Source organism: Furipterus horrens, unplaced genomic scaffold (genome assembly GCF_987537825.1).
Source record: "Furipterus horrens unplaced genomic scaffold, mFurHor1.1.pri manual_scaffold_17, whole genome shotgun sequence".
In the NCBI taxonomy this organism is placed as follows: domain Eukaryota; kingdom Metazoa; phylum Chordata; class Mammalia; order Chiroptera; family Furipteridae; genus Furipterus; species Furipterus horrens.
This window is the reverse complement of record NW_028327187.1, coordinates 80,788,569-80,815,444: the sequence shown is the minus strand read 5'-3', so window position 1 is coordinate 80,815,444 and position 26,876 is coordinate 80,788,569. Positions and strand designations below refer to the sequence as shown.

The 26,876-nt window shown below is 37.3% G+C and overlaps 1 protein-coding gene across 1 annotated transcript in view; it reads right to left on the bottom strand.

Annotated features, from left to right (window-relative positions):
- CLCN5 (Cl-/H+ antiporter 5) overlaps window positions 1-26,876 on the bottom strand; it is a 201,168-nt gene that overhangs the window by 32,713 nt on the left and 141,579 nt on the right. The window contains exons 4-6 of the mRNA XM_090264459.1: window positions 7,849-8,000; window positions 5,346-5,445; window positions 1,863-2,050 (exon numbers count right to left, since the gene is read on the bottom strand). Of these exons, the coding sequence (XP_090120585.1) occupies window positions 1,863-2,050; window positions 5,346-5,445; window positions 7,849-8,000 (440 nt within the window). The remainder of the gene's footprint in view (window positions 1-1,862; window positions 2,051-5,345; window positions 5,446-7,848; window positions 8,001-26,876) is intronic.

The following is a 26,876-nucleotide window of genomic DNA, read 5'->3' as shown; positions in this document are numbered from 1 at the left end:
AGGGAAAGGGAGGGAAAGGGGAAAATGCTGAAACTGACTAAAGGCAGAGACTGAGAGGCCAAGTTCTTGTCAGGAGAACTCTTCTTAAAACCCAGAAAACTCTCTCCCCAGGCAAGGATTTTAGTTCATAAAAAGGAGACCCAGAGAAATGTGTCACTTTACAAATCTCAAGCTCCAGTCTGAAAGTTGTGGTTAGAACATTTAAACACACACAGCTATAAAGGGGCAGCATGGAGGAGCCTTGTGGTGATGCAACAACAGTTCTGTATCTTGATTGTGGTGGTGGTTACACAAATCTATACATGTGATAAAATCGCAGGGAACCACGCACACATGCACACACACACACACACACACACATCTATGCATGTAAAACAGGTGGACTGTACCAATGTCAATTTCCTTGTTTTGCTATTGTACTATAGTTATGTTAGCATTGGGGGAAGCTAGGTGAAGGGCAGGGGAAAGCTCCCTATACATTGTTTTGCAACTTCCTGTGAATCTCTAATTACTTCAAAAATAAAAAGATTTTTAAAAAGCAAGGCAATCACATACACACAAAAGATACACACACACACACAGACTCACCCTAAGTTCCAGGGCTTCTCAAATTTTTCTACCCAAGTACTCCTAATCTAGGAGAGTAAATAGAGACATCAGGGTAGGGGGCGGGGTACCAAGGAGCAGAACTGAAATAAAGATTGTGTTTCATCTTAACAAACATGTGAATCTTGCGTTTCTTTTTAATGACCATTTACATTTAATTTTTGAAAAAAAATGTCCAAATATTAAGGAAAAACTGATATTCTGGGGAGCCACATAGCATTTTTCCTGTGATTTCACCTATCCTCTGGCACACTGACCCCAGTTTGATAAGCATACTCAAACCCTCTCATATATATAGCATATATTTACCCCTGTTGTTGAACTTCCCCCAAATCAAAACATGCACAGTCATATGTACATAAACATTATAATTTCTGACTTCATTCTTCTATCCTTCTTTTCCCTTGGCTGATTCTCTGTGTGCATGCACACGCGCGCGTGTGTGCCTTTTCAAATGTGGACCAAAGTAGGTGTAAAAATAAACTTTAAAAGTACAAACATATATCCTAGTCTTGTCCCCATCACTTCACCAAGCAGATGAGTAGTGAGCTGAGATGGCACCTGCTTTAGTTAGTAGAAGTCAGAATGGAATTGGGAATTGAGGGTTGCTTTGTTTTTGTTTTAGTTTGTGTTTTTGTTTTTAGTAGGAAAGCTCTAACTTAAACCAAGTGGTAACAGGAAGGTAAGCAACTGCAAAACAAAGTTAATTCTGCATCAAAAAATATAGGCTAGAAGACAGGACAAATGAAAATACTGATTTAATCTCAAAATGGGACTGGGGCAATTTTATTTCTGGGTTTCTGTTGCTTGGATATGGAATATATTATAATTTTTTAATGTTCTAATGTAACGCTCAGGGAAAAATTACTTTTGGAATCTATACAATAAACATATTTTAACCCACTCTATCCTTTGTTAGAAATTGTAGCTTACCTGTCAGATGGCTCTAACATTTCTACTGAAATTATGAAAGATATATTCAGCCACACTGTGTACTAAAACTAAGAAGAAACACTAAGCTTTTTTAAAATAAGCAAAAATGTTAAGTCATTGTGTAAGCATCAGACGATCCCACATGCCAGAAGACAGAGAAATAGGGCTGCACTTAAACCACAGAAAAAGGCAGCTGGCACTGGTTCTCCTTTTCATGAAAAGGAAAACGGGGGAGATTTCATAATTGCCATGAGTACAGTAAAAGAAATGAAGAAAATGAGAGAACAGAAGTCAGTGGTTCCGAAATCTTCACTACATGTTACCTCATCCGTGCTGATAAGAAGCTGGGACCAGCTATTCCACTTTGGGCATTTGTCTTTTTCTTCAAAGGTGACATACTCCGAGTCCCAGCAACAGTGTTCATGGTTAAACCACAGTCCCCCTGTGCATACACCTTCTTTTAAGTCTGTCATCCAATGAGCAGAGATGTCTATCAAGCCAGCTAGGGAACCTGATTTGAGGGGAGGGAAGGAAGGGACAAAAATGTTAGAGAAAATGAGGAAAAAGGGATAAAAATAATGGACAAGCATATACTTTTTCCCATTCCACTTGCAACCTCTTTCTGATTTGTCTGTCTGCTTGATTTTCACCTGCTATCTCTAATAGATTTCACCTATTATCATTTCCTGTTCCACAAGGAAAAACAAAACAAAACATTTTCTGCATTAAACACTTTGTCTATAGAATTTCTATATAGGGGAAACTTAAGGGAGAGCAAAATGTTTGGATGGGAGCAAGGAGTGAATGGATTTGACCTTTAGCTGATTTACACAGAAAGATTCTGCTTTGGTTTAGAGTTGATGAATACTGATTCATAAAAACAACTAAGTTTATTAAAAGATTATTTTATTCTTACTATATATGTAAGATTGAGAAAACCGACACTGACCATACTGAAGAATATTGTGTGATATCTTATTTGAGATGGCTGGGGGAAGGTAGCTGATAAAGACTATGGGGTGAAGGGCTGTCTTCATAGTGATTTTGTTCCATGGACAAAGCAATTTCAGCAATGGCAGGAAGGTATTCTAGGCTAAGGGAACTGAATTTATCAAAGCACACACTGTGATACACATAGAAGGTTATATGGAGTTGTAAACATGTTGAAGCCTCCTGAGCCTAGGACATGAACATTCTGAAGTTTTCTTAGTGAGAGGAGCAAACAATATTATATATATAACATTCATCAAAGAAAATTATGAGAAAGTGAGTAGTGAATGGGGACTCAGGCACTATGGCTAATAGACTGATAGGGTCAAGAGAATTATAGTAATTTTGATTCTGGCCTTCTCATCATTTCTGTCATCCAGATGAAGAAATTCTGGCATAAAGAAATTAAATGGTCTAGAATAGTGCTTTAGGGAAATAGGAAAGACATTATAAAATTCACAGCCTCTGAATCCACAGACTGTTCCTGCATTCAGGCACACTGCTTCTATTGTAGCTCTCCAATGTTTAAAAACAAAATGCCCTGTGTGTATGAGGGAAAGAAAAATATTCACTGACCACCTAGTGACAAGAAATACATTAAAAAGTTGAGGATATTACACTTGCATTCCAACAGACTGGAGGCTATGTCATGTGTATGTTTTGGTGGGTACTAAAAGTGTTAACACAGGTTATTTACATACTTAAATAACCTAGTCAAACCTAACACAGTTTGACACCTACTCTTGACCACATTCAGCATCCACATTCTCTTCCTTCTAACTCTTGTTGCACTTATTGCTTCGATTCAGATAATTAACACGATGTTATAGAGTTTGGCTTGCTCTCTCGTTTTTTCATGCATGCATGTCTTATCCTACCTAACACAGGTACCTTCAATGCTATCGTCCCTTCTACTTCTACTCCTTCTTTTCCCAATCAGCTCCTTCTTCCCTCAAACTTCATCAGGTTTCTCTTCCTCTAAAAAATAAAATGTTTTCCCTCGTCCTTATTATCACCTCAAGTTTTTTGGCCCTTCTTTGCTTCCAATGAACACCAAATACCTCCAAAACTTCCACACTACTTGCATCCCCTTGAACTCTGGCCCCTAATATTTACCTGAGATGGTTTTCCAAGGTCATTAGTATCTTCCTAACTGCTAAACTGTATAACCTTTTCTAACCCTCTTCCCTTTTCAGCATCTCTGAAATACTTGGGACTACAGACCACTCAGTCTATTATTAGTCAGCTGTAAACTGGCAGAAAGTGTAACATTAACACCCTAGACCACGGGTTGGCAAACTATGGCTGGAGGGTCAACTCTGCCTCTGTGTTTGTAAATCAAGTTTTTCTTGGTCACAGGCCCACTCATTTGTTTACCTATCGTCTATGGCTGTTTTCATGCTACAGAAACCATATGGCCCACAAATCCTAAAATATTTACTATCTGGCCTTTTAGAGAAAATGTTTGCTGATCCCTGCCCTAGATCATCTTTGAAAAGCCAGCTATGGATGAGCCATTCCTCATTGCAACGATCCTCTTACACTCCATGGCTGAGTCATCTCTACGTAACAACAGCAGAAGCACCATTAACAACTGGCCACTGTTCTGAGTGCTCTGTGTGCTCTATCACATTTAATCTTCACAACAAGTGTGTAATATAGGCATTCATTATCCCCATTTTACAGATCAGTACTTTAAAGCTCCCAAGGGTTGAGAAACTTGTCAAAAGTCACAAAACTAACATATGGTAGGGCTTAGATTCAAATTCAGGAAGCTACAAACTAGAATCTGTGCTGTCAATTGCTATTTCATCTCATTCACCTCCATCTAGCTTTTCCACCTAACTTCTGTTCTAGTTCAATATTCCAGGTCTTCCTACACCTATCTTTTTTCTTTTAAGTCTTATTTTTTATTTTATTTTTCTATTTACTTGTTTATTTATTTATTTTTAGAGAGAGGGGAAAGGAGAAAGAGAGGGAGAGAAACATCACTGTGTGGCTGCCTCTCACTTGCGCCCCCAACTGGGGACCTGACATGCAACCTAGTCATGTGCCCTGACTGGGAATCGAACCAGCGACACTTGGTTCGCAGGCCGACACTCAATCCACTGAGTCACAGCAGCCAGGGGTTCCTACACCCATCTTTTAATGCCATACGATTACAACTCTTAGCATCTCTACCAGATATTCTTGGCTTTCTGCTTCCTCCATGTGAGTGGAAGCCTGCTTGGGAACTTGCTTTAAAGCTGTATTTGAATACCAAATGTAATATTCCGAGTTAGACTGTATATTATTTGCAGTGTCTTGGGAGGCTGATGGAGACAACAGGAAAAGGTGGTAGCATCCCACTTCTCAGACACCATGAGAGAATGAGATGGTAAAATCCTTCAGGGTATGAGCCATATCTTACATGCTTTTCTTTACCCCCAATTGGAAGAGTAGAAATAGTTACAAAAATATCTCAGAAAGTCCTCTTCTGCATCTTCTCTCCTAAATGCCATGTAGTCCATGTTTAAAAAAAAAAAAAAAAAAACTGAAAGCACCAAAAGGCAGTGCTAACAGTACCATAAATGAATACATCGTTTTATGGCATACATATGCATTTAAACGCATTTCCTCATTTAACCTGATTTATTTAAGGAAGGAGATGCATGTATAAGCATCCCTTTATGATGACAATATGTGCATCCAAAAGATCCCTCAGAAATTTATTTCATGTAGGAAAATTGTAAAGCACAGCACTCAACTCAGGTCCTTAGGGGAGAGGCATACCACAATTTTAGGAGATTTGTTTAGAAAACTAGAGTTTACCATACCTGATAAAAGCCCAATAAGTAGCATCAACAACCAGCCAGAAAAAGCATCACTCACACTGTGAATTAAGGCCCATGTTGACTCTTTGCTTTTATTGGTAATCTAAGGAAAAATGAGAAAACATTGGTACATTCTACACACACCATTGCCTTTTCACCTCCAAATGTACAACAGAGTAAAGAAACACAAACACAAATCTCCTCATTGAGAATAGAGACCAATTTGGAATTACTTCTCAAACAATCTTTGGCTGACCCAGCATAACCAAGAACTTTGGGGTTTATTGAACCTTGACTACTGATTCCCACCTTCATGTACAATATCACAATGTCTACAAGTATCTTATTCAGGCTGCCCCCATTCAGTTGCTGATTTCTTTTTCCTTTTTTGCCTTCTTTAAATACAGCTGCTGATTTCTTAAAGCATCACTGTATTTTGCTTATTGAAGTGGTCTCTTTCTGCCCTAGACATCATATATCTCAAGGATAGTCTCATGACTCACAGCAAATATTTGTTTTCCAAAGAATAAACAAACATAAGCTTATTTGAGTGGTAAAAGTACAATTTGAGGTATACTATCCAGGGCTATGCTCAGGTCAGACAAATTTCAAGACTTGATCCCACAAACCCATAGATGCTAAATGATACTAGAAATGCATCACTTTATTTTCAAAACCCTGCTGGGAATATCTGAGGCTATCATGAGTTGCAGAAAGTTTTACCTTTTTGGTCCTAGCCTTGTCAATTTAACCTTTCAGTGCCCACATTTCAAAACAAAGGATCCTGACAGTTTTGTCATTGGTACTACCTGCTTCTCTGTGCCTCTATTTCTTATCCTTGAAACTGTGAGCTATCTACTCCATCTTTATCTACAACAACATCACAACTAATTATAACAAATTATAAAAAATTTTAAAGCCATTTAAAATTGCCTTTTGACGTATAACTTCAAGTTTCCAGTTCAGTGGTAAAAGTAAATGATGTGACATTTTTCCCCATGACAGTGTTTTTATTCTGAAGATGAACAGCTAGCACTAAAAAGTCCCCTTTGGACATTTGATAAATACATTTTAATTGATTTTGAATTACTATTAATTGGCATAATTTGTCTCAGATGTAACCATTTTAATATAATGGAAAATAAGTCCTTGTCATATCACAGGTGACTTTTGCAATGTGAATAAAGTTGAATATGCAACTGATGACAAAGTGAATTTTGAATTACAAAGAGCAGAAATTCAAATACCATAAAATTCCAAATTTTAAAGCCCGATTAATGAATTGATAGGATAAATAGGATATGTATGTGTTCCTAAATATCAGAAACCTTTGAAAATATAGCATGTTTTATAGAGATCACCTTTTTAAGTTAGAATAAGAAAACTCAGTGGGATTATCACAAATCCAAGGATTACAAAGGAATTTCTCAAAACCTGTACCTGGGACAACTTGACTCCTGGGTTCAGGTGGTCATGAAAAAACCAGTCAAGAGCTGGGAGAGGCTTAAGAATGAATGAAAAGTGATCTGCTCAGAAGATTTATTGGGCTTTTAGAGAAGGAAATCATGAACTCAGGACAGAATGAGGTCAGCTTAAAAATCAAATTTTAAATTTGGAGTCAAAGCAGAAACAGTAAGAAAGAAAAAAATAATAATACCTACCATTGGTTGAAATGACTGACCAGAGGATCACCTACTAAGTCAGGGTCACTGGGGCTGGGGCCCTATATTTTTAATAAGCTCTCCATGTGTTCCTGACACAAACTAGAAATTAGGATTCCCTCATTTAAATGATACACAGCAACCAGTTCAAGGCAAATGACCTTGGTAGACTGCTTTGAAAAGTTTCCATAGTACTTTGAAAAGTGGAGAAATGCTCTTATAATATTTACAAGAAGCTGTGCCACAGCCATAAGTACCATTTGTAACCTTTCATGTTAAATCAATGTTCTTAATTTGAATTTGACTGGTCTTGTGGTTTGTTTGAACCAAATACATAAATTTACTTTGGTGTTGTGGTTGTACAATAGCTATAATCACAAAAAGTTTATCTTGTATGCTTCAGTAAACAGCAGGGCTCTGAGACTTCTTTCTTTTATTCCTTTAAAAGGAGCTCATTTAATTTTCTTAGTTCTAAAACTCCTGTCTCAAGGAAAAACCATAAAAGGGAGATGAAATGGGGAAGGAGGATCTTTGAAATTTAGTTTGGTCACTCCCACCAAGTTTGTTTTCACCTGTCTATGAAGGTATTTATACCCATTTCAGGGCTGCAAGGATCCTTTTCAACCACTTAGTGTAGGAAGATAAATCATCACTAAATATAAATTCTTTTCAAAATCATGTAACAATACCTTAAAAATAAATTAAAAATAAAACTCTACATGGTCAATAAAGAACAGATTTAGCCACATCCAGAGCTGAAAGAAAGAATACATATAAAGAATACAGATCTTCAACATCTTCCTCTGGTGTTTCCTAGCAATTACATGTGCCATCTTTTGCCTTACCTCTCGGTGCCTATCCCGGTCTCGAGACTTCTCTCTCACCCAGTCAATTGTATTGAAATCATCATAGGTCCCCACACCAGGGATTGGCTCCTCCAAGAAGTCCATCATCCTATTTGAAGAACCTATTCCTCCACCATTATATGACCTGTCCTCTGTATTGAACAGGAAATGGACATTAGTACTTCAGACGGTGGTCATTTTTAATACCTCTTTTCAGCACACCAAACGGTGAGCCCTTAAACTACCAGTTAGGGTTTGCTGACAAAGCAATGAGATCAATTACCTGGTGAGAACATCCAACACATTCAGAGGTTTCTGTGGTCTAGACACAAAATAAGTATCTCAAGGCAGTGTAAATGGAAGGGGACAGATAAGAATGACAATACAAAGGGAGAACTAACAGGAGTTGAAGTACACTGGGAAAGGATCTATGAAGCAAAAGACAGGAGCTTGGAGCAGGTTAGGTATTTCAGTTTCTGTTATGGAAGGGAGACAGAAGGGTCAAAGGCCTTCGCGGACACATCAAAGCAGAAAGCGTTTTACATTTATGAGGGCAATAATTCAATCTTAGGAGGTGGCTTTTGCCTGAATGGGGACTCCAAAGAAAGCATGTCAGTCTCTTCAAGGGTTAAGCTGGCTGGAATATACATATTTCCCCTCAATAGGTAGAAGACTTTGACCCCTGATGTAATATGCTTGTAGCAACCTTTACTGAGTATGTCAGTAGAATCTAAGATTTATAAGTAGAGATTTAAAGAGCAGTATAGGGCTCCACTATGATGTCCCTCCTTGATCTTTCAACTGGAAGAAACATATCCATTTGCCCAATAATCACAGCCCTTTAATCTGCTTTGCTTTTAGCACTTCCATTACAATTACTTAATCAAATGCTTTACATTCCTTTCTAGACTAGAAGCTCTTTGAAGGCAGACCTAGATCTAATTTATCATTGCCTTCTCCAGCACCTGCAGAAGATTCAATAAATATCAGCTACCAAAGTTTGTTTGATGAACAGTAGTAATGAGGGAGAAGTATTCAAACTCAGAAGTCTTACTCATACAAGGTCACTTAGTATGGCTTAACAAACTTGCTCAAAATATTTCCACAATCCTCTGATGGAACAATATTTAGCTATTTAACACAAAATGTAAAACAGTATTCAGGCATTTGTGCAAATGCACACTGAAGAAAAATGCAGAGTAATGCCATGACTGAACTCAGACAGCCAAAGCTCACATTTGCAGCACCAACCTTGACAGGTACAAAGCTTCATCCAGACTGGTGATGAATCCCTCTGAAGAGAAGACCCAAGTGGGCCTGAACTGACCCCCAGACTCCCCCTATCTATATTCCCATCTTCACTCTAAACTTCTAACAACTTCGGCACTCTGGTAGTTCTGTATCTGGTTTACAAATTTGAGTCTCTGAATACCTAATTTGGCATAACTTTCATAAGCAACACACATATTTGAAAAGCTCTGCAGAATCCAAATCATATTGAGGAGTAGGGCTGGGGGTGGAGCTGGAGCTGGAGTGGAGGAGGTGAACAAGTTAATCTTAAAACTCCTAATCAAAGTCCTTTTCCTATCTTCCAGCCTACCTGGCTGTAAAATGGTTGGCTGCTGAATCACCAGCCCAGCATTTCCTATCATGTTAGTGGCATATTGATAAAGATCAGTGTTGGTGTGCTGTTTGAGAGCTCGGAGGGAAATAGCCAGCTACAAAATGAGGGCAGAGGGAGAATAAAGTATGTGAAGAGGGGGAAAAAACAAGCCTGTTTAAATTCTCAAGACAAATGCTGACATGATGAACACAGGACACCAGACAATCAGAAATTTACTTTTTAAAGCAGATTCACACTTCAGTTGAATCTGCTCTGGTTCAAGAGTGTTCCTTTCAGGAGAAATTTAAAAAGGATTTTGTGAAACTGACTTTTAAAAGCAATAGCTATCTAATGTTACACTATTATCAAATGAAGACCCAACTTGAAGGATATTAAGACAAAATGAAGATCTGCAACAGCTTTCTAACAGAAATGAAAGAATCCTCTTCCATCACTAGGTAACACAAGCATGCATCATCCTTCTTTGTAGGTAGTCTCCTATTATAAATGCAAATTGTCAGGCAGCTCTAAAAGAGCCAGCAGTCATTAGAATCTGACAACAGACTGTTTGTGATTCTCCAGATTCCCTTCTCCCTGGGGTCATGCTTCGGTCCCTGGCCAGGCTCAAGTCGGCTTACCTTCAATTACAGCTTTCTTGTTTTCTGCCTCAAGGACGAAATAACCTTGGAAGCCTGCATTTGGTCATTTAGGTTGAGAAGCTTTTACAGCAGGAGCCCCGGTAAGAACTGCTTTAGAGAGGCACTTGCTGCATTCTCTGCCTTTCACAGAAACAAACGCCACCTAAAGAACTACCAGCGTTCCCCGGCAGTCAGAGTGTGATGTCACTGTTGGAATCACATGACCAAACCCTTGGACCAGCCTTGGAGAAAGGAAGATTTTTAACTGAGCACACAAGCCTTAAAGATGTAGGCTCATCAAAACAAATTCCATCAAAGTGGTGGCAGTCAGGTCAGTTAAAAAAACTGAGGTCTATTTCCAACTGACTTATTTCACTTAAGAGTATTACTGTCAAGGAAGGACAAAAATCATATGATATCACTTACGTGGAATACAAAATAAACAAATAAATGAATAAATAAAACAAAAACATTCATAGATACCAGAAGGGAGGGGAGTGGGGGAGGGCCAAATGAGTAAAGGGGGTCAAATGTATGGTGACAGACAGAAACTAGACTTTTCATGCTCAGCACGCAATAGGGCATATTGGTATTGAATTATAATGTTGTATACCTGAAACTTTTATATGTTATAAACCATGTTACCTCAAAAAAGTTTTTTTTAAAAAAATGAAAACTGGGGTCCAGGCAACTTTTATTCTTCAGACCTCATTTAGCAGAAAAGTGAAGAAGGCAAAGTAGAAATCTCCCAAAGCAGTTAGAGTTACAGGGGTCCTAAGTAAAAAAGGGAGAGAAGCAAATATAAAAAAATAAAAGCTCTTAAAAATATTTCACAACATAGCAACAACATGGATACAATCTTACAACTATAACACTGAGTGAAAGATCCTAGACACAAGAGAGCACATAACATGATTCTATTCATGCAAGTTCAAAACCAGACAAACCTAAATTATATTGTTTTTGTACAGGATACAAATGTAAGTGACTACATTACAAAGGAAGCAAGAAAATGACAAAAGTAAAGACAGTGGCTATCCAGAGGAAGAAAGGAGGTTGTCATGTGGATGGAGTGCATGGTGAGGGTAGAGCTTTTGGAATGCTTGTAATTTTTCTTGATCTGAGTGGTGGTTACCTGCATGTTGACATTATAATTATCTTTAAACTGTACATGTATGTTTTATGCCTAAGTAATTAGAGAAAAATATAAAAAAACTGAACTGCACATGAACTGACTATATTAGGTCAATTCTTTAAAAGCATCTAATAACTTTGAAAACCTAGAATACAGTTAACAAAAATGAGTTGTTTCTTAGTATTAGTTCTCTAGCCAGAAAGCAACATCGAATCTGATCACATTAATCCAAATTGGGTAAAAGTACCTATTTCAGGCATAAAAATGAATTCATTATTACACTGGGATTATTTTAAAGGCATTCCCTTCCCTGGCCCTATTCTGAAGGCTATTTTTAAGCAGGTCTTAATTAATTGTGCAATGAGGCCAGTCCACTAAGAAGAATCAAATTGCCATCTCCCAACTTCCTAAGTGAATTCACAAGACAGCTACTGTTAAACATTAAGCCAGTCAGCATGCTCCAGTTATCAGACCTAAATGTAGAGCTTTAAAATGTGGAGTTACTTTCATCAATTCTTAAGGCCCAATGCATCCTGAAATGTTAATACAACAAAATCTTATGAAATATAAGGAACTTCAGGAAACCTGTATGGTCTCAGTCCAGTCTATCATTATTATAACATCTCAGTTTCTTAATGAACTAATGTAGCATTACTGAGAAGAATTTAAATGAAGCAGCAACTGGTGGTATCATGGCAATGAATTGCAAAGCTTAAAAAGCAAAACTATTTGTGGCCCAAGTGTGACTGTCTTATACAATTACACTTTTAGAAAAGTGTGTGTGTGTGTGTGTGTGTGTGTGTGTGTGTGTGTAAGTATAATGAAATCTGTCCAGGAAAAGTCCAGCCATTGTTAATATAACAAGAATGGTTTGCGTGACATCAGTGTAACCTGGCAGGCAAGGACAGTGGACTGTAATGTGCATGCATGAACAATGATGACTTCACTGTACTAGTCAGTGGGGGTGGTAGACGTCATTGAATGAGGATGTGTACTGTGTGACCATCGCAATCAAAATGACCGAGCGAGTAGACCAATGAATCTGCATCAAATTTTGCATTAAGTTTCAATATTCCTCTGTGGAAACTATTCGGATGATTCAGAAGGCCACAGTTATGGGCAACTGGTGATTGGCAGCTTCATTACGACAATGAGCCAGCTCATGCATCATGTCTCATGCAAATGTTTTTTGGTGAAACATCAAAGCACCCAGATGACTCGGTCCCCCTACAGCCCAGACTTGGCTCCCTGTGACTTCTGACTTTTCCCAAAACTAAAATCACCTTTGAAAGGGAAGAGATTTCTGACCATTGGTGAGATTCAGGAAAATACAACGGTGCACCTGATGACGACTAGGAGAATTGTGTGAAGTCCCAAGGTGCCTACTTTGAAGGGGATGAGGCATCATTGTCCTATGTACAATGTTTCCTCAGTAAATGTCTCTATTTTTTAAAGATTTTATTTATTTAATTTTAGAGAGAGGGGAAGAGAGGGAAAAAGAGAAAGAGAAAAACATCAATGTGTGGTTGCTTCTCACACGCCCCCAACTGGGGACCTGGCCCACAACCCAGGCATGTGCTCTGACTGGGAATTGAACTGGCAACCCTTTGGTTCACAGGCCGGTGCTCCATCCACTGAGCCACGCCAGCCAGGGTTCTATTTTTCATATTACATGGCTGGATACCTTCTGGACAAACCTTGTACATATCTTACTCGAAGAGGATGATAAGCCCAACCTCACAATCCTTCTTCTAAGTCAGTTTTTATTAAATAGGATTCTACTTATAGTATCTGAAGACCACTATGGAATTCGCTTACATTATCTAATAAGATTTATATTACCTTATTATTTTACACTTCAAGATGCTATTTGTTTTAGTACCTAAAAACTGTCCTTCAACATACAATGACTAGATTGCATAACTAAATAGTACCATGTTACTAACTTTTGATGAAAGTTCATATGTTTTTCAAATGCTACATCACTGCTTCTAGCGCAGCGGTTCTCAACCTGTGGGTTGCGACCCCTTTGGGGGGTCGAATGACCCTTTCACAGGGGTTGCCTAAGACCATCGGAAAACACATATATAATTACATATTGTTTTTGTGATTAATCACTATGCTTTAATTATGTTCAATTTGTAACAATGAAAATCTATCCTGCATATCAAATATTTACATTACGATTCATAACAGTAGCAAAATTACAGTTATGAAGTAGCAATGAAAATAATTTTATGGTTGGGGGTCACTACAACATGAGGAACTGTATTAAAGGGTCCCAGCATTAGGAAGGTTGAGAACCACTGTTCTAGGGGAAGGACTTTTTATTCCATGTAAATTTACTTCCTTTGAAAACTAGAGGACTAGTACCTATGATATAGTCCTCATACTAAAATGGGGTATAATTACAATTCAGATTAAGAAATAAGGCACTGGTATTCAAAGTTTAATATATTATTTTTACTCTTTTCTAGCCTCCAGTCCCTTCTCTGCCACTGCCAAATGTAGGTCAATTGATATTACTGTGAAAATAAAACAAAGAAATGCTTAACGATTGTTAATGCATCCTGTTCTAGAAAAACAATATTATAGATAGTATTTGGTGACGAGCAAACACAGATCTGATCAGATCATTTCCTGATTTCTAAAATGTAAGTGACTCCTACAGCAATCTTTTAAAAGTTTCAGCATATGAAGACTACTTAATGGGCACAATAATGGACAAGGAATTTAAAAATATCTATCGTAAAGTTTAGAATAGAAAAAATAAAGTATTTAAAAATGTATAATAATGATGATTGACAATGATATTACCACTATTTTAGGTTTCATCGATGAGAGGGATTAGATGCTTGGCATTCTTTCATGGAAGTATCTATAAAATCTGACCTGATAATAAATAGCTTTAGCTGTTTTTGTTTTGTTTTGTTTTTTAGAACTTTCCTATTTAGAAGAAAGAAAGGGTAAATTCATAAGACTTAGTTGTCATGAATGGCAGCAGAAATTACCTACCCATCTGGAACCAACTATTAAAGTGCAAAGAAAGTAATATAATGCAAAGGGCTTTTCAAGAAATGGTGTGTTAAGAGTTAAGATTCTGGTATGTAAATACTCTGCCAAGAAAGGTTGAGTAAAATCAAACAACTCTAAATGTCAAATTTGAATACTTAGGTAAGTCTAGATTTTTGTCTCTATACACACACACACACACACACAAAAAGTAAAATTTAACTCAAGTTTTAAAGGCATAGTGTGTCCTAAGTAATATATAAAATAATTCAACGCTCTAACAGAAAAGTGATTCAAGTGTAATTAGATCTGAAGTTGACTGATAGAAGAAAAGTCTTCAAAAGACTAATTTGCATTACTTGAGTCCTTGAGTGGGGGGAGTGGAGAACTACAGAAAACTAGTCAGGAAAAAAAGGAAATATTGAAACAGCTTTCCCAGTAGGGTAGTCTTAGGTCTAAAAACTTAACAACGGGTCTTTAGAAACACACTGCTTGAATGAGGAGGCATATAAATGAACGCATTTAGCTCCTTTTCCCTTATAGAAAACACTTTCTATTTTTTTCTAAAAATCACATGATGCTTAATAGCAGAAAAACCCTTAAGATACAAAAAGCGAAATTGCTATTTGAGAATAATGTTTATTTTAATCCCTAACCAATATGCCATTAGAAATTTAGCTGGGGGCTGAACAGTAACTGATTAAATGTACTAGTTAAACACTAACAAAAACACAAGGAGAAAGAGGATAGAAAGAAACCTCATGCACAGACCACGGAGCCCTCATTTAGTAATATCACAGCTGCGTGAGCGTGCACTTATTAGCAGCAGCCTAAAGAAGAAAAGAAGTACTCAAAGAAATGGGGCAGGGCTATTGGTATGTATCACAGGACTTTAAACAGTCTGACTTTTTTAAATGTATTTCAGTTTTTACAGGGATATATTATATTTTTTCAAGGTTGGAACCATGTCTACAAAAATATCCAACACTCTACCTAGCACACACCAGCAGATATTAATCCTGGGGTCATTTAAGGTTTACCTTCATTCTATATAGCAAGTGCTCAAGTACTAAGCACTGTTGCATGCCATTTCTCATTTACATACCTGCTCCCTCTTCTCATCTCCATTGGTTCATGCATTCTAAATCTTCCCACAAGTCATGAATCCTTTTACATTCCATTCACATCTATATTTGAAAATGCATAACAGCTGAAGTCCCAATATTTAGTAAATATCTTTAGGACCTTTTTGTTTATCAATGTGTGCCTCCATTTTGCTTTTATTCTGCTTTCCCACTTACCCAAATCCAGTGGCTGAAAAACAAAAGTAGGTGGAGTAGCCCTCCTATCTGAGCCCTGGAGAGTAACACAAGACCATGTTATGCTTTAATATACTATCTTAGTTTGGCCCCTGGAACTTATCCAGGGCAATTATTCCATTGTTACTCATCTGTAGAGCCATACTGGTTATTAAATATTGAAATACCTCTGTAGCTATAGATAAATAACCACTCTTTCCTGAGGACTCTCTTCCCCTCCAACTGTCCCCTGAATGTTCCCATGATGCAGCAGCTGGAATACCAGGAGAGTTCAGGACACTGCCCAACCCTAGGTCTTACATCCAATCTGATTGGCCAGTGCCTGTGTTGTTTTGAATTTCCCCCAAGCATTCATTTCATGTACGGACTGACAGCTGTGGTTCTTGCTCAGAGCAGGTTAAAACTTGAAGTTGTCTAAGAGGCAGGAAAGACAACAAAGAGGAAAAGCTCTATCCCAACCTGCTGAGAGCTAGACAATAAAAAGGGTAATGAGAGATGTGGGTAACAGAATTGCAGAAAGTACAACCAAATCTCTGATATATACTATTGAGATAAAATTTCAGAGTTACATGAAGTATACAAGAAGAATGGGGAAAAGGTTTTAGAGACAAGCATGAGTCTAGATTCTAGTAACACCTTCCAATTCCTTGTTTACCATTGGAATACAGCTCTGTCCCCACTGGGTTGTAGTCATTTGCTTAGGGTGTACCTGTTATGTCACCTACTCCCAGTATCTACTCTAATCTGAGAGTTCCCAGCCCAGTCCACTTTCATTACCAGTTGAACCAAGGTACTAACTGCCGGAATTACCACAGTTAGGAAAAATCACATTAGGGTTATGGCTTGGTATCTGCAGACTCCCACTGGACTAGAAGGCCTCAAAAATCAATGGAGGACTGCAAGTAAAGGGGCTAGGTTTAACAAAGTTGCTGAACAGGTTGTCCATGTAAATAAAATAGCCCTCTGCTCCACTGCTTGTTCTTCATTCCTTCCTCATCAAATTTACATGTTTATGGGACTGAAAAAGGAATTGGGGAACATAATAATGGGTAGAGAGACATTGCCTCAAAATGCACATTCTTTGGTTAGCATGAGCCTGTGTAATTACTTCTAATTATTGTTTTAGAAGCAGCAATTCTCCAGTTCTTCCATACTAAGTCTGTATTGGTTTCTTTCTATTAATCTCTCCCCACCCAAAATAAAAGTTTACAAGAGATTAGGCATTATGCTTTAGCAGGGGAAAAAAACTTCAAGAGAGGAAGGACTAATAAGGAGATTCTTATCAAATTCATGGGAATAGTGTATTGCACCTATGCACACCAATGTATGTATGCCATTCATTGTAACACTGTTAGCAGTAGCAAAAACCTGGAAATAATGAAAGAGTACAGTGATAGGGGAATAATGCAAGGAAAGAACTAGACTGATGTGTAGTGAAATAGAAAAATCCCATACACATATTATGTGAAAAATCAAGTTACAAAATAATAAGTAGAATATGTTTTTAAAAATTAAGTAAGTATCTCTGTGTTAACTGGACAGAAAAAAAAACTGAAAGGGTCATATTGAATTATTTTGGGGGTTATCTCGAGAGGGAAGTACGGGGGGTTATATTTTATATACATGTGCATTGTTTACATCAGTATGTGTTATATAAGTGGTTCTAAAAAGACAAAATAATGACAATACAGCTAGAAGAGCAGAGACGGGACAAGGCAAAGGGCAGACTTCCATTCTGAGAGAAGAGCACTGGGGTACTTAGAAACAAAGTAGGTGACAGTTTCTGGAGAGCACCAAGAGGAAAGCACTAAGAGAAAGATGGCTTACTGAGGTTTTCAATGAAAATCAATGGGAAGAAAGTCTTCCTGATCAGACCTATTGTCCAGCAGTGACAAGATACAAATTCTAACCATAGCTGCATGACTCACTGTATGTGTCACCTTAGACAACTGCCTTAATTTCTGTGGATTTCGAGTTCTTAATCTGTAAAATGAGAGGGTATTAGCATGTATGATTTTTTAGGTCCCTTCCAACTCTCATACTCTATCATTTTTTGGAATGATTTTTTTGGCCACTCATACATTGTGCTGAATGACTTTTGAGAAGATCTTAGCTTTGAGGAATTCCAAATGATATTTTGATTGCACAGTTATCTGAGAACACTCTTCTGGCAAGATCATAAAATGGCACTCCAAATCTTTAGAAAAGAAAAGTAAGACTCAGTTCAACAATGAAGTACAGGACAACCTGGGACACAATGCTTCTGGACTATTGTTACCTACAGCTATACCAATATAGATACAGTATCTTTGGAGAACCTGCTAGCCACAGACCCCAGAAATATCCAGCACATATTCCTGAAACATTATATCAGTCTTTTCCTCTAGTCTATGCTATAAATTAGAACAATGTGAGTTTAAAAATAATCTACTCAGGATTTATAGTGCTGCCAAAAGGCCTCTAAAATATAAATATATTTCTCTCAAGAAGAGACCAAGTTACAAAATATTCTGCATTGAGTAAAAGGAATAAATCACTGGTATGGAAAAATTCCTATGACAAAAAAGAGAGACCAAAGTGGTTTCCCTAATTGAAAAAGAAATGGAGATCTTCCAGATTCGGCTCTTGCAAACAAAGAGCTTAGAAGTTCTCACTCCCATCCTTACAACAAACTGAACAAAATGGACAAACTGAAAAATCAATAACTTTTCTTGGGCCCACCAGAGAATTGAGGTTTCAGGGGAAACTGTAACCCCCAAATCTGAAAAACAGGCTTATCCAAAGAGGCACAACTGAGATCTGCTTACCTAGAGTAGAAAATGCTGGAATCATAATCTCATAGGGACACTTAAATGGCAACTTTGACAAACTGCTGAAGGCTGAGTGCAGACTTGAGTGGAAGTGAGAAACTCTTGTGGCTTACACTTTTGTGGGCTCTACCTCCAAGTTCTCAGTGAAGATTCAAGAAAGATCCTTTCCTGGCTCTGAGGAGGTAAAGAGTAATCACTATGAAATATCCCAGAGCTCCCTATGCTCCAGGAGAAAATTCTTTGGCTGAGCCTTATCCCACATCTGTGTGCATTCTTCCTACTCCAGCACCCTCCATTTCCTGCCTTCTTGTCTCAGTTAAAAAGGAAAAAAGGAGAATTCTCAGGGTCCTGGGCTTCCAGGAAATGGGTTGAGAAAGCTAAGGTCGGGGACAGAAGTGGGGAGTAGGAAGAACAAAAACATAAACCACTGGACTAAAACTTGTGATGGTCACAGCCACAAGACACAGGTCCAACAGACACTGAAATTTAATCAGAAGATTATAATATCACCCGCTCCCTCAGACCTTACCACCACACCAACAGGGCTCAAATATAGTAACAGTGAATTCGAACTGAAAGAGCTGCAAGACACAGAATCTTTACCAAGGAGCTGTACTAAAGGAAACTCAAAATCAAAAGGAGAGAGAAAAACAATGACGCTACAGGAATTTAACCCTCTGGCACTGATAGTTACACCAAACATTAAACACAGCCCAACTCCTAGGCAGTTTACCATAAATCCTAACACAATGGAATTAAACTAGAAACCAATAATGGAAAAAATGGAAAATCTCCCAAATACCTGGAAATTAAACAACACACTTCCAAATAATCCATGGGTCAAAGAAATCTCAAGACAAATTTTAAAATATTTTGAAGTAAATGAAAATGAAAATACAACATGTCAAAATGTGTGGGTTGCAGCAGAAGCAGTGCTTAGAAATTTATAGCATTAAATACAAATATTAGAAAAAAAGAACAATCTAAAATAAAAAATCTGAACTTCAGCAAAGAATACATACTTTTGACAAATATCAAATAAAAAGATGTTCAGCATCACTCGTCATTAGAGAAACACAAATCAAAACTAAGAACTACCACTGCATACCTAATAGAATCACTAAAATCTGAAACAATGACAGTACCAATTGCTCACAAGGATGTAGAGTAACAGGAACTCTGATTCACTGCTGATGGGAATGCAAAATCCCCTTTGGAAGGCAGTTTAGCAATTTCTTACAAAACTAAACAAAGTCTTACCATATAATCCAACAGTCATATACCCATATATTATCCAAGTGATCTGAAAACATATTCACATTAGCATAAATTAGTTTTCATGATACTGTAATAATGGATACATGTCACTATGCTTTTGTCAAAATGCATAGAACCTTACTGCACAAAGAGTAAAGCTTAATGTACGCAATTTTTTAAAATCCCAGGATAGAATGCAGAATATAATAAAAGAATCTAACTATATTACAAATTTGTGAAACATCCTCACTGAAGGAGGTAAAGGATAAAGGTACTGACCCAAGTAACTAGAAATTGGTGAAATCTGTAAGACTAAAGAAAAAAGAAATTGTGTATAAGCACTATACTGTAGTTTACAGAGTATTTAATCATGGGTTAATAACTTGAAACCACAATACACAAGAAGTGAACAACTAACTAATGAATAGTAGATGATGGGAGGCAAGTTTCTCACTACCTGGAGTGGGAGGTTATAGACAAGCAGGAGGAGGAGGCTAGAATGATACATATGGTAATGAATTAGAAATAGAGACATCAGCATGATCTCAGGTTTAGCATAATGAAGGTGCAGATGGCTATATGTATCAATAGATAATATATCTATTTATAGATATGTTTATATACATGAGTCAGTATATAGACATATATTTCCTTACTGAGAGGCTGAGAGGGTCTAGAAGCAATAACACCTCGGTTGAGAAGAGCACAACTAGTGCTCAAATCTTGGTTTCTAATACCATTTTCCACTAAAAGAAACCAGGATTCCTTGGAGAAATGGCTGATTGTAGGACTATAGAAGGAAATATATAACACAGGCCAGGAAAGTGCATAAGTCTGAGGTATGTCAAAGGGCAATAGCAATTCGAAAGAGCTCCAAATGGCCAAAGCTGGAAATATTTGAACCAAATAAATTAAGTACTAATACATTACAACCTAAAGTATGAAACAAATATGTGATTGAATAAATAAATGGGAGAGAAGAGACAAATTCCCCCTGCAGAACAATTACAATTAATTTCTATAGATACTTCACCCTCAAAGAGGGGATCATAGCTCCCCAGTTCATAAGTGTGGCCTATGCAGCAACTTCCTTCCAAAAAGTACATTATGGAAAGAATGAAAAAATAGTAACTTTACAGTGGAGAAAACTGACAAACAGTACCTCAGCTAGGTAATCAAGGTCAACAACAGCAGTGACAAGTCACATCAACAGTTCTTGATACGATGAGTTAACAGTGGTACTTTACCTCTAGTCTTCATCCAAGAAACCCATAACCCTACTCCAGTCATGGAAAAAAACATCAGACAAATCCTGATTGAGAGATATTCTACAAAATCCCTGGCCAGTAATCCTCAACTTGTCGAATTCATGAAAAACAAAGAAATTCCTGTAAACTAGCATAGCCAATAGGAGCCTGAGGACACATGATGACTAAATGTAATGCGGTATCTTGGATAGGACATTAGGTAAAAACTAAGGAAATGTGAATAATGCATGTACTTTAGTTAAGACCAAAACATAAATAAATGAATAAATGGGGGAGAGATTACAGAGCATAAATTCTAAAATCTGACCAGATAATTTTCTATTACATAACTGAAAGGAACCCTTTAAAGCCTGTGGATATTACCATAGGCCTGATTTTAAGGGTTCAGCATATAAAACTGGTGTGTGGTTTATGGCCCCACAGAGATTCTGAAACAGGCCACTTTTTTTCTCTAGCTGAAAAAGCAGCAGATAAGTCATTGCTTTTTATATTCTTCTGCAAGTTATATCATTCACTTCTACCTGTTTTGAGAAGGAAAGATTCTTTTGAGGTGGGATTATATATTTTCATTTTTTTTTGTTTCCATAGCATTTTAGTATATATATATATATCATATATATTTAATAAAATACAATTGGTCTAATGGGGAAAAAAGCAGCAGCTACAATTGCCATGCTCCCAGGCTAGGTGTTTACAGAAATTAGAGAATTGAAGGTAATGGATTCTGAATTCCCTTTCCTTATCCTCCATTGCTTGAATCAGACAGTTAGGGAGCCCAAGATGTTTTCCATTTCTCTCTGGAGATATGGGATGATCTTTTTTGATAATGGGACAGAACAAACACAACTGTTTCACAACGTATCTGGTGGATTTCATGTACCAGCATGATTTTCATTTTTAAAGACTGTTTTTCCTTCCCTGGGACATTGGAAGGTTATGTTGAGGCTCGTAGGGGTGGCCCAGGAATGTTGCCACATGCCAGGGGGCCCTGACCTGCTCTCATACTCTACCTGGGCTTTGAGGTCACTCGTGAGTCTCTTCTAGTTTATTCCCCATATTTAACTGATCCTACCAAGCCCCACTCTGAAATTTCTCCAGAATTCATTCCTTCTCCATTCCTGTTGTCTTAATTCAGGCCTTTTGATCTTTTGCCTAGATTTTTTTTTAAAGAATGGTTTAACTAGTCTTCCAGTCTCCAACCTACTCTTCCCCCAAATGCATCCTTCATCCTGACATTAATTCTCTAAAACACAAATCCAGTCATATCATTTCTCTGTTTTTAAATCTTTTGATGACTCCTTGCTTTCAAGATAAGGTCCAAAAGCATAGATAAATATAGACCCCACCTAGATTTCTAACTAGATCTCCCACCCTATCCCTTGCTTTTCCCCCTCCAGCTCCAACTGCCACTACCCCCACCCCAGGAGCCTCAGACTTCTGAAATGCAGACTCTGTTTCTTGAGTACAAAAGACTCTGTCGTGCTGCTGTTCCTTTATCTCTGTTGCTCTCTGCCGGGAATGTCTCCTCATTCAATAGTTAAGAGAGTGGAAGCAAGGAACACTAGATAGAAAGACAAGGGGGTGAGAAGCAGAAGGGACTCAAAAGAGCATTTCTAAAACAGCATAGAGCTGCATTCATATCTGGATGCTCCATAAATATTAAATGGGTGAATGGAGAAATAAATGAATGAATTGTTGACCATGAGGTGTTGGCTGCTGAGGCAGTTAAGTGAGAACACATGGAATATGAGAATAGCTCTGAATTTTTTCCTATTACCCAAACCCTTTTTCTATTTTCCTTTCTCCTTCTTACAGATCTCCATGTTTATGTTTCTTCTAATTTACAGACTACTATAACACTACCTCAGATGCATTTAACCATGCCATGCATAATTTATTTATTCATTCCTCATAAGTCAATTCCTCTAGCCACCTGGAAAACAGAACCACTTCTGCCTTTCAAGCTCTTTTTAACTAATCTTTTCAGTGCGTGCTATTGTGCCTGGTACAAAATGTAGTTTTTAATGCACAGTTTCACTACCAAATATCAAGGACTTCATGATCTTTTTTGTTATTTTTATTCAAAAATCCCATGTGTAAACATTAAATAAAATAAGAATAAATTAAAAGAAAAGCAAAAATAGTTAAATCACTACAGAGGGTAGTTACTGGACTGATTTATGACGCTCATAGAAAACAGCATCATTATTTTATGGTCAGAATTTGTAAACCACAAGCAGTCATTCTCCAAGAAAGGCTAGTGAAAAGTGGTAAAGAACTAACTACTCATGTAAAAACACTATACAATCACAAGCAATGCCAAAATCTTGTCTGCCTCAGTTTTCTAGTCTAGTAAATGGGAGCAAAGGATACTCATTTCCCCAATCACCTACTGAGAGAAATGTGAACACACAAAAAGTACTTTGGTGATCCAAATGCTATATGAAATAATTTTATATTAGAAGCAATGATGATAACTAACCTAAACCACTCTAGTTTAGCTACAAGGCTTAAGAGGAGGTAGCCAGTTTAAGTTTATGGAAACCCTAACTGATCAGTTCATTAGAACCAGTAATTGTTATAACTGACTCACTATAATTATAGCTACACATAAGTGGAAGTGACACACAAACACGTGCCCCTTTTTATTGAAGTAGGCAAGTATGAAAAATCACTAAATATTAAACCATGAGAACCTTTTTTTTTCTTTTTTAAGATTGGCTGTTTTATTTATTTATTTAGTTAGTTAGTTAGTTTAAAGATTTTATTTATTTATTTTTAGAGAGAGGGGAAGGGAGGGAGAGAAACATCGATTAGTTGCCTCTCACGTTCCCCTAAATGGGGACCTGGCCCACAACACATGTGCCCTGACTGGGCATCGAACCAATGACCCTTTGGTTCACAGGTTAGCACTCAATCCACTGAACCACACCAGCCAGGGCGAGAATCTCTCTTTTATGAACTTTAAATTCAGGTATTCTCTTTTGTCACTTTCCCAAAATGAGGCAAATTTCTTGTTATTCTTTTAAACTTGCAGGGGGGTTTTGTGTTTGTTTGTTTTTTTTTCTATTTTTTTTTTTTGTTGTTGTTGAATTTATTGGGGTGACATTGGTTAATAAAATTATATAGGTTTCAAGTGTACAATTCTATAACACATCACCTGTATATTGTATTGTGGGTTCACCACCCCAAGTCATGTCTCCTTCATTACCATTTATCCCCGCCTTTACCCTTTTCTACCTCCCCCCCACCTCTTTCCCCAGGTAATCATCTGCATCTATGAGTTTGTTTGTTTTTTTGCTTAATCCCTTCACTCAGCCCCCCAATCTCCCTCCCCTCTGACAGCTGCCACTCTGTTCTCTGTATCTATGAGTCTGTTCTATTTTGTTTGTTAGTTTATTTTGTTCATTAAATTCCACATATAAGTGAGTTCATATGGTATTTGTCCTTCTCTGTCTGGCCTGCAGTTTTCATACTGGTATGCTCATCCCAAGTTGGTCACCTCCTGGGTGAGCTCTTCCCTGACCTTTCTAACTAGTGTTATTCTTCAGTTATCTTCTATTGTCCTTCTGTTTATTTCCATGCTAGTACTAATCACAATGAGTAATTAACTAGGCAATGTGTCTGTTTACTCATTTACCCAACTAGTTCTAAATTCCAAGTCATTTTGGATCTTATCTGAATGAATCCCACCAATGTATCCCCAGTGCCTACAATAGTGTCTAGTTCATACAGGTGCTCAAAAGGTATTTGTTGAATGAATGAGTGAAGGAGTTTGTCCTCACAGTAACAACATTAATCCAAACTTCTTAGCATGGCATTCAAGGCCCCAACTTACTATTTTTACTTATATTCTGCCTTTTTTATATCTTTGTATTTATGCCTGTTGATATCTCTGGAAAATCTTGCTTTCTGCCTGAATTCGCTACTTCCTACCAAATAACTAATCTTTCAAGGCACTTTTCAAACATATGAAATCTTTTCCAATCCTCCACAGACAGAAAGACAGACAGACACACACACACACACACACACACACACACACACACACACACACAAACACACCATGCTTCTTCTACTAAGTATGTATAACAGCTATAACACTTATAAGGTTATAACAGAAATAAAAATAATAATAGTAATAACTTTTTACTGAGCATTATCTCAACATCAGGCACAGTTATAGGTACTTTATATGTTATTATCTCATTTAATCCTGAAAACTACTCTAAGTAGTAGGTACTTAGGTATCTGTTTAGCTAGCTGGAATCAAGGCAGGGATGGTGCCTTTAAAGCCTTGCTAACTCCCAGAACCTCGCAAAGTATCTATAATGCCATATGTGCATAATACAAATATGCTAAATAATGAATTCTGACAGTAGTTTCTGGTCCTCTGACTTTACTTTGAGGATGGCAATCCCAATCAGTTAAAAAACCAGAGAGTAGTTTTAAGTAATCATACAAATTTAATCATAAAGTGATGCAGTCCTTTTTAATTACAACAAGGAACTCAGAAGTGACAAAAGAAAAGGGTGATACACCTAGCTATATAAAATTTTTAAATATGTGTAGATTTTGTGTTTGTGGTAAGTAGATTATTTTATTTTTTAAATACATATTTTTTTATTTTTCAATTACAGTTGACATACAATATTATATTAGTTTTAGGTGTATAACCCAGTGATTGAACATTATACAACTTACAAAGTGATCACCCTGATAAATCTAGTACTCCTCTAACACCACACGTAGGTATTACAATATTATTGACTATATTCCCTATTTTGTACTTTACATCCCTGTGACTATTCTGTAACTACCAAAGTGTACTACTTATTCTTTTTAAAAGGATTTTATTTATTTTTAGATAGAGGGAAGGGGAGAGAGAGAAACAGCAATCGGCTGTCCCTCACAAATGTCCTGACCAGGGACCAAACCCTCAACCCAGGCATGTGCCCTGACCGGGAATCAAACTCGCGATCTTTCGCCTTATGGAATACCCAACCAACTGAGCCACACCAGTCAGGGCCCAATTTGTACTTCTTAATCTCTTCACCTTTTTCACCTACCCCCCACAATGCCTCTCCCATCTGTCAGCCATCAAAATTGTCTCTGTATCTATGAGTCTGTTTATTTTGTTTGTGCATTTATATTGTTTTTTAGATTTCACATAAAAGTGATATCATATGGTATCTGTCTTTCTCTGACTGACTTATTTCATTGAGCATAATACCCTCTAGGTCAATCCATGCTGTTACAAATGGTAAGATTTCATTGTTTTTTATGGCTGAGTAGTATTCCATTGTATAAATGTACCACAGCTTTTTTATCCACTTGTCCCTTGATGATCGCTTGGGTTGCTCTCATCTCTTGGCTATTGTAAATAATGCTGCAATAAACACAGGGGTGCATATATTCTTTTGAATTAGTATTTTGAGTTTCTTCAGATAAATCACCAGAAGTGAAATTGCTGGGTCATAAGGCAGATCCACTTCTAATTTTTTAAGGAACCTCTATACTGTTTTCCATAGTAGCTGTATCAATCTGCTTTTCCACCCACAGTGCACAAGGGTTCCCTTTTCTCCACATCCCCACCAACACTTGCCACTTGTGGATTATTGATGATAGTCATTCTGACAGGTATGAGGTTATACCTCATGAGGTTTTAATTTCCACCTGACAATTAGTGACATTGAGCATCTTTTCATATGTCTATTGGCCATCTGTATGTCTTCTTTGGAGGAAGGTCCTCTGCCTATTTTTTAATTGGATTGTTTGTTTTTTGGTGAGTTCTTTATAAATTTTGGCTATTAGCCCCTTAACAGATGTATTATTGGTGAATATGTTCTTCTAGTAGGTTGTCTCTTCATTTTTTTATGCTTCCCTTTGCTGTGCAAAAACTTTTTAGTTTGATATAGTCCCATTTGTTTATTTTTGTTTGTTTGTTTCCCTTGCCTGAGTATTTGAAGATTAAAACCAAAGCTAG